This window comes from Aspergillus glaucus (genome assembly GCF_001890805.1).
Source record: "Aspergillus glaucus CBS 516.65 unplaced genomic scaffold ASPGLscaffold_38, whole genome shotgun sequence".
In the NCBI taxonomy this organism is placed as follows: Eukaryota; Fungi; Ascomycota; class Eurotiomycetes; order Eurotiales; family Aspergillaceae; genus Aspergillus; species Aspergillus glaucus.
The window spans coordinates 58,444-65,936 of record NW_019170490.1 but is presented as its reverse complement, the minus strand read 5'-3'; the positions used below and the strand labels follow the sequence as shown (position 1 = coordinate 65,936).

The 7,493-nt window shown below is 48.7% G+C and overlaps 4 protein-coding genes across 4 annotated transcripts; 1 reads left to right on the top strand and 3 right to left on the bottom strand.

The window, feature by feature from the left end:
- Positions 1-1,167: 1,167 nt before the first annotated feature.
- On the bottom strand, positions 1,168-2,288 carry ASPGLDRAFT_1092793 (uncharacterized protein). Its single transcript, XM_022539550.1, has 4 exons — positions 1,868-2,288; positions 1,772-1,797; positions 1,676-1,706; positions 1,168-1,611 (listed from the first exon to the last, which is right to left on the bottom strand). Exons 1-4 carry the CDS (start codon positions 2,077-2,079, stop codon positions 1,254-1,256), a joined length of 627 nt encoding a protein of 208 aa, XP_022395592.1. The 5' UTR covers positions 2,080-2,288; the 3' UTR covers positions 1,168-1,253.
- Positions 2,289-2,625: 337 nt separating this feature from the next.
- Positions 2,626-3,560, bottom strand: ASPGLDRAFT_181833 (uncharacterized protein; the record flags this gene model as incomplete). Its single annotated transcript, XM_022543006.1, has 4 exons — positions 3,237-3,560; positions 3,074-3,181; positions 2,865-3,021; positions 2,626-2,811 (listed from the first exon to the last, which is right to left on the bottom strand). Exons 1-4 carry the CDS (start codon positions 3,545-3,547, stop codon positions 2,626-2,628), a joined length of 762 nt encoding a protein of 253 aa, XP_022395591.1. The 5' UTR covers positions 3,548-3,560.
- Positions 3,561-3,581: 21 nt separating this feature from the next.
- Positions 3,582-5,368, bottom strand: ASPGLDRAFT_62214 (putative MFS pantothenate transporter). The gene is made up of 2 exons (XM_022548519.1): positions 4,525-5,368; positions 3,582-4,477 (listed from the first exon to the last, which is right to left on the bottom strand). The coding sequence occupies exons 1-2, from the start codon at positions 5,080-5,082 to the stop codon at positions 3,659-3,661; spliced, it is 1,377 nt and encodes a 458-aa protein (XP_022395590.1). The 5' UTR covers positions 5,083-5,368; the 3' UTR covers positions 3,582-3,658.
- A 247-nt stretch (positions 5,369-5,615) lies between these two features.
- Positions 5,616-6,949, top strand: ASPGLDRAFT_30290 (magnesium transporter CorA family protein; the record flags this gene model as incomplete). The annotated part of the gene is made up of 2 exons (XM_022543933.1): positions 5,616-6,319; positions 6,370-6,949. The coding sequence occupies 2 exons, from the start codon at positions 5,616-5,618 to the stop codon at positions 6,947-6,949; spliced, it is 1,284 nt and encodes a 427-aa protein (XP_022395589.1).
- Between the last annotated feature and the right edge of the window lie 544 nt (positions 6,950-7,493).

Sequence of the window (7,493 nt, the reverse complement as noted above, 5' to 3'; positions counted from 1 at the left end):
CCAGGCAACACAGTGTACCAAATACTTGGTCGCGTTAAAATGGCCGCATTGATCCATGAGTAAAACTCGCCTGGCCTGCAACGGCCTCGAGGAAAACACCATCACGCCGGAAATTCTCAAGATGCAACTCAATGGCGACATTAAGGACCACAGCACCCCGTAAATAGTCCAGCATCGTCGGTCGTCGAATCCTCAGACATCCCTCTAAATACGAACTAGACTCGATATGGTAATCTAGCCTGATGGGGAAGGCATCTAGAGTTACCTTCTCTACGTAGTACTCTCCACCGTCCTCACAACAATCATGACGATCATTAGTTATTGTATACGTAAATCAAAGAAGGCCGGCAATGTTCTTATTTCTACAGATATTGCAATAACGCTCTGCGCTGTTCAGTGGGAATAAATGACTGGAGATTGAGAGTGTGATCAGTAAGGCCCTACTGATGCTCAAAGTGACAGGAAGCAGTGAAAGAAGGACGAAAAATTTGATTTAAAAATGGTGATGGTGAAATAATAATGGAATAAGACACGAAGAGAAGAGAAGATAGAAGACGTCCAGAGCCTTACGTCCACACTAACTAGGAACAACACCCAGGGGCTTCGGCGACGTAGAACCCATCGGTTTGGGCAACGTAGATCCGGCCTTTGGGGATACCCCGGACTGCATCAACTCCGATTCACATGTAGCATTGATATTATCTCATCTCGAAATTCAATCAAAGGATAGGCCAAAGGTGTCCACACTCGATCCCCGGCTTGAGCACGGTATATACTCTCTCTGGATAAACTAAAGCAGCAACCTCGTGCTTATTGTCGTCTGGATTAATTTTAGTTAGTGGCGGATGGTCGATGTAGACTATGTGGTCGTACCCTCGTCGCGCTTGTTCCACATCTCGCTTACATCTCAAATATTCTCACGGCTAGCAAGATCTGTCTCAACATCCGCGTTGCTCCCCTTGACCCTCTCAAGCCACTTCCCCTTTATTCTTTCCATAATGCTTTCACCAAGGATTGACCAAACCACGTCGAATATAAAACATACATCCCCGCGTTCAAACGATGCGTTCAGTCCAGACATGGTGACCAGATCGGGTGATAGGAGGGTGGAGGTAAGTGTGAGACTCTAGTCACCGGCTAACATGCGTTAGAGAGAATTTGAACGATAACTCGAACCTTGTCCACGAAGTTAGGAGCCCAAGGAACTCAACCAACAACACGGATGATCGACGAAAGAGACGAGATATAGTAGGTCAACTAAGATCGAAAGGTAAACAAAGGAACACCAAGCCGATACAACAATAGAACGTAAACGATTGACAAAGGATTGCCTCGAGGTAAGGAGAAGAGGAGGAGGAAGAACAAATAGAAGGCGGTGTTAGTGCCCTAAACAAAATAGAAAGACCGCCGGTTAACGTGAGCTTTGTTCTCGTGAGTATGTTGTGATAAAGGTTGCTTGGGTGTAATGTCTGTAAAGAATATCTTGTATGCAGACCATCCCTTTTCAACCAGGACCTGGTGTTTGTGTAGGATGTTTTTAAGGTCGCCTCTGCCCAGCTTCGAGCTTGAAGAGTCGGACGGATTTGGGGCTGTGTTTGAATTTGCCGTAGACTATGTAGTATTAGCGGTTTGGCCTGGATTAAGAAGGTATGAGAGATGTAGTACTCAATCGTACATCGGAACGACGGGGCCGAAGACTTTTATGGCTTATGAAGGTCAACCTTCGTTCCTTATCCCAATCTTCTTTCATTCAAGATAGCCATCATGATACCTGGAACGATCATCTTACTTGTTCCACTAGTTGAGTAAGCCAAGCAGAATTAAGGACAATTGCAAAGAGAGAAAGAATATATAAAAGGATACTCACCAGGAACTCCTTTTTTCGTATTCGATGGTTTTACACATCGGGTCGAAAGTATCACATTTATGGAGGACTAGCTTGCTCATGTATGATTGATACATTGTAAGAGAAACAAACGAAGGACTGTAATGAAAATATGCTCTTCTTCTCCTTGTGCGGTCGAGCGCATCTGGAGCTCTCCGGCGGGGGATTCCTTGCATGTGCGAAGTGCACTGCATTACAGCATCTTTCTGTCGGGCATTTCTGGTTTGTATGTTTCATTCTCGCATCTCACTGCCATACACTCTTCTCAATTCGAGGTTAGCCACACGTAAGTCGCCAAATTTGACCATCACTGATCATTAGTTTTTACGATACACAGCGTTAGCAGTTCTTCATTGTTGTCTACTACTCCCGTTCATACCATTTTCTTTTTCTCAGTACCTACACCTACAAAACATTTCATTAATAATATCCAATCAGAAATAATAACTTCTTGACCACATAGTAGTCTTAATCAGATTATTGGATTGAGGAATGCTGGCAATACTCTGATAACGCTCTGTGCTATACAGTGGGAGTGAATGGCTGGAAAGTGAGAGGAAGAATAGAGGTGAACATGTGACTCTCATTCAAGGAGGTCCTACTGTTGCTCATAGTGATAGGAAGAACGTGAAGGGACGAGAGGCAGCGTAATGATATAATATTATGGTGAAGGCAGATTAGAAGAAGAGACGAAGAGAAGAGAAAATGAACGCCCGGGGCCCTAATTTACATCAGAACAACTACCACGGCACCTCCTTCCCATCATACTGATTAAACCCTGGATTCGCCTCCCAGCCAGGAACATGGATATTCAGAAACTTCCCATTCTGCTCTGTCGTCGCATTCCGTACCATATCGACAACCGCTTCTGCGCCGGTTTCTGGAGGCAGGTCCGCGCGAGAACCGCCCAGGTCCGTTTGGAGCCACTTCGTAGTCAGATACTTGTATATTTTAAAACAGAGAACAGAAGGAATCGTACACCCGGACTTAGGGATAGGAAGGTGAAACCTTCTTTAGCGTGGGCGTGGGCGTATTGCACCGTCAGCATGTTCAATGCTGCTTTGGTGATTTTGTATGCCGGGACGGACATGGATGCAAAAGTTGACGACTTGCTCATGGAGCTCAGAGTCGTTGATCTATATGATCAGTATTCCTTCAGCGAGAATGGTGATAGGCCGCGGTGTATACATGTTCGCAACAACCTTCCTCTCTCCCTGTCGCAAAAGAGGGAGGAACTCTTTGGTTACTTGATGGGCACCGGTAACATTCGTATTGAACGTATCATTCAGGTTGTCCCTACATTATCAGTACATGTCCGAAAGAATCGTAGACTCGATTAAAGAATAAATACATCGCTTCCAATCCACCCTTCGTAACCGGCATCACGCCCGCATTGTTAATCAAAACATCCAGTCCCCTCCCAGAAAGCCAGTCCTTGACATTTCCAACTGCTTCCTGAATGCTTTTCGTATCCGTCACGTCCATAGGTGCGAACCCCACCCGGCCAGATGAGCCGTCAACCAAGTCCCGGAGACGGGGCGAGTTGTCCTGGCGGGATGTGGCAATGACAGCACCGACATCAGAAGATGGGAGTGATGCCAGGCGAGATACTAGGCCTAGTCCGAGGCCGCGTGAGGAGCCGGTGATGAGATACGTGGCCATGGTTGGATTGATGTAATTGGACGGTTGAGATGAGGTTGAGGATGAAGTGCGATGATGTATGCTGACAAATTATGCAGATTATGCAGGTATGTATTTAGATGCTACTATGTACTATTCATGCTTCACTATTTGTCTCTCTGCCTTTGGTTCATCCTGAACTGGCTGCCGTTCCTCTCTCGCAGTCACAAACCAGATTCCCGAGGTCCACAGAATCAACGCGATCGAACAGCCCACCATCGCCCACATACCCCGCGTAAAGCGCGGTGCCAGATCTGCAGAGTAGAAAATAATGCTCCACCACGCATTGACCGCGTTGTTCCCCAGGTTCATGCTGGCAATTACCACAGACCGCTGTCGTGCATCCTGCGCCCGCATGGCGTCGTTGCACCATGCAAAAAATGTGGCCTGGCAAGCATACACCGCTCCGGCCCAGTAGTATGCCCCGAAGACGGTCGCAGTCGAGTCAAACTGGGTCAGGATCAAGACTGAGGTCACGATGCAGGTGATTCCAATGAAATAGCCAACCATATACCGCTTTCCGCGTAGGATATCCGTCAACCAGGACCAGAACAAAGTCGATATGATGCCGACTGCGGGAACGCCAGTAGGGTAGTTGTTTAACTGAGCGACTGAGTAATGAATGGTCGGATGCGCCTTCATGTACAAAGCCAGTAAAGTATTACTGGAAAACGATTCGGTTTCCCCCGCAATGACCCAAAGGATGACGAACCCCCACCAGTACCAGGTGGTGAAGAGCCGTTTGATGAACTTGAGGTCCAATGGAGCTTTGTCGGCATTGACTTCAGGCAGGCGAGAGACAGCCAAGGCGCGTTCCGACTCTGTCAGATACGGAGCTCGCGTGGTAGTCGGAGTATCGGGAAACAGGAATAGGCCGTAAATCGCGATTGGAAACGTGATGAGACCATCAATCTGAATCGTCAATCCCAGCCCAGACAATGAAACACAAGAAAACTTACGATAAACAGCCATCTCCATCCCGACATTCCCGACGTACCATCCAGCGACGAATGTATACCAGTCTGGATAAACCCTCCAAACATCGTCCCCGCAAGCCCCGAGGCCGTGAAGATGCCACTTCGCTTCCCCAATTCGCTCTCTGTATACCACGATCCCAGGATATAATGCGTTCCAGCAAACGTACTAGCCTCCGCTACGCCCAAAAAGAACCGTATCGCCATGATACCCTGAGGATTACGCACCGCGGCCGTGATCATCGTAAGCCCGCCCCAGAAAAGAACCATGGCCGGGAAGAAGTAGCGCGGCCGGACATAAGTCACTGCCAGATTGGACGGGATCTGGCCGATAATGTAACCGACGGTAAACACGGTGTTGATGACATTGAGTTGGTTGCCGTGAAAGGCAAGCTCCTCCTGCATACCGGACACATACGCATTGGTCAAATTGGAGCGATCGAGGTAATTAAAGAAGTAAGTAACACAGCAGAAGGAGAGGATGAAGAAGTCGATCTTCCATAGAAGCCGGCGCTCGGGCGATAGGGTTGCGAAGAATCCCATGTTGCTGCCCACGAAGATGATGGACAGATGCGATTCCCCGGATTATGGAGTACTTGTGCTCTGTAAAATCCCAGCGGGGTCAATCAAGCACTGGGAAAGATCTTCGCTATCTTCTTTGCTATCGCTGTCGGTCTGGATGGCTTCATGGTCCGTTGGGATTGGTCGGATAACGTAGCATTCCGGGTAATATCACGATAAAACGCACATCACATGCCTGAACAGGCTTTCCGATGCTATCCAGAGATCTTTGAATGTCTCATGGTGGGAGTATTTTGCCGTATTGGTTGTCTTGTATGCGATGAGCGATGAGATTGACTTTGGCCGACCTCGGTTCATCCGGACTTTTATGCCGCGCACCACCGCCTGCTCTCAATTCTCACACCCACGTCACCAGCAGAAAACTCGCATTTCACAGCCTCAAACGACAAGAGACAGACTGACAGACTCGGGATCAGGATGCCTTCTGTCTGCATGCCCTCATCTCCATCTATGTCTGAAATTGCCGGAATCCAGTGGTTGTCTCCCCCAACAGTATGGGAGCGTCGGACTTGAGTGCTGTGAGCCCGCGGGCCTTCGCTGATCGAGGGATCAACGCCAACAACGATAGTAACGACGATGTGCGATCGATCTGGTCCGAAAAGAGCACTCATATAGACGGTCAGAATGATTTGCGGTTCTGGAAGTCGAACTCGCAGCACAGTATCGCTTCCCCAGACGACCAACGCCATCGGGGCCCGGATGCCCCTGACGACTCCCCTGATCGGCCGACGACACAGTTCAGTTTCTACTCCCCCGGGCTGGAATATGCCATCCACGCGTCCGATCTGAATTCTTTGGCTACAACGCATCAGCCAGTGAGCGACCTGTTGGAAAATGGGGAGGCTGAGGATGTGTGGTGGATAGATGCCACTGCGCCGTCCATGGAAGATATTGAATGGCTCTCCAAAGTCTTCGGGATCCATCCATTGACGACTGAGGATATCGGGGTACAGGAGACACGAGAAAAAATCGAGCTGTTTGGCCATTACTATTTTGTTTCACTACGGTCGTCCCATCCGAACCGCAGGGCCGGAGGGACGAGTTGGTCGATTCTGAACCAGTATGCCCTCGTCTTCCGGGGTGGCATTATCAGTGTCACTTTTGGACCTAGTCCACATGCGGCGAATGTGCGCAGTCGCATAATGGAGCATAAGAGTCACCTGGCGTTGACCAGTGACTGGATATGTTATGCACTTATGTAGGTTTTTCTACTCTGCCAACTGAAACGAGTTGAGACTGACAAGGAAGTGATGACATCGTGGACGGATTCGGTCCGTCTATTCGCAAGGTCCAACAAGGCATTGAGACCATGGACGACAGCTTTGCCATCACACGCCCGGACGATATCAGTCTGGTGCTGCAACAGATCTACAAGTGTCGCAAGGAGATTATCCGCATCCGCCGTCTCCTGACCGACAAGACCGATGTAATCAAGAGTTTCGCACGGCGCTGCGACGAACGCTGTTTCATTACGCCTTCATGCGAAGTCGTGGTATATCTCAGTGATATCCAAGATCACGTCCTAACGATGATATCCAATCTGGCCCACTCTGAACAAATGCTGTCCGGATCGCAAATGAAGTATGTGGAACAGTTGTCTATGGACAACAACCGCACGCGCAACACAACTCTGGACACGCTGAGCAAGCTTACAGTTCTGGGGACCATGTTCGTGCCGATGCAGGCGCTCATCAGCTCGTTTGGCATGAACGTGGAGGTTCCGGGGCAGGAAGTGTCGGAGGTGGCTTGGTGGTTTGGGATCATTGGAGGACTGGCTGCTGTGGTGATTGTATGTTTAGCATTGGCGAAGCTAAGACGATGGATATAATCGTACTGTTTTTCTTGACAGCTCGAAGGCTTTCCCTTTCCGTTTTAGTGCTCACCCCTCGCCGCTTTTTGCTCACTGCGTAGACCTGAGTAGGGGACTGAGCAGAGAGGTGAGTAGCCTGACTAGGGTAGCCTCAATAAACTCAACAAAGCGATGGCACTGTCAATGGAACAGGGAATTGAGGTCATCATTCCTTCTGCTCCGCTTCTTACCATGTCAACTTCTCCCCAGAGATAGAGGGGTAAACTAAGCTCCCATGAAGATTCAATTCACTCCAGAGGTTACCCTATGTCTGGGGAGTGTGCTCCTAGCTCTCAAGAACAAGAGCAGCCATCTTAGGATCCAGGCCAGTGCTCCTAGGAGTCTGAAAAATCCCAGGAGCAAGCAAGGCCGTGCGAAAAATACAACAGTAAATGATCCCTACTGGCAAAGTGTTATAAAAGTGTTCTTGCCCATCAGCCAAACATAACATCATATTCCTTCCTTGCAACCATGCTTTGTCTGTTGTCTCATACTATTCAAATACTTATGATTCATTGTAAGT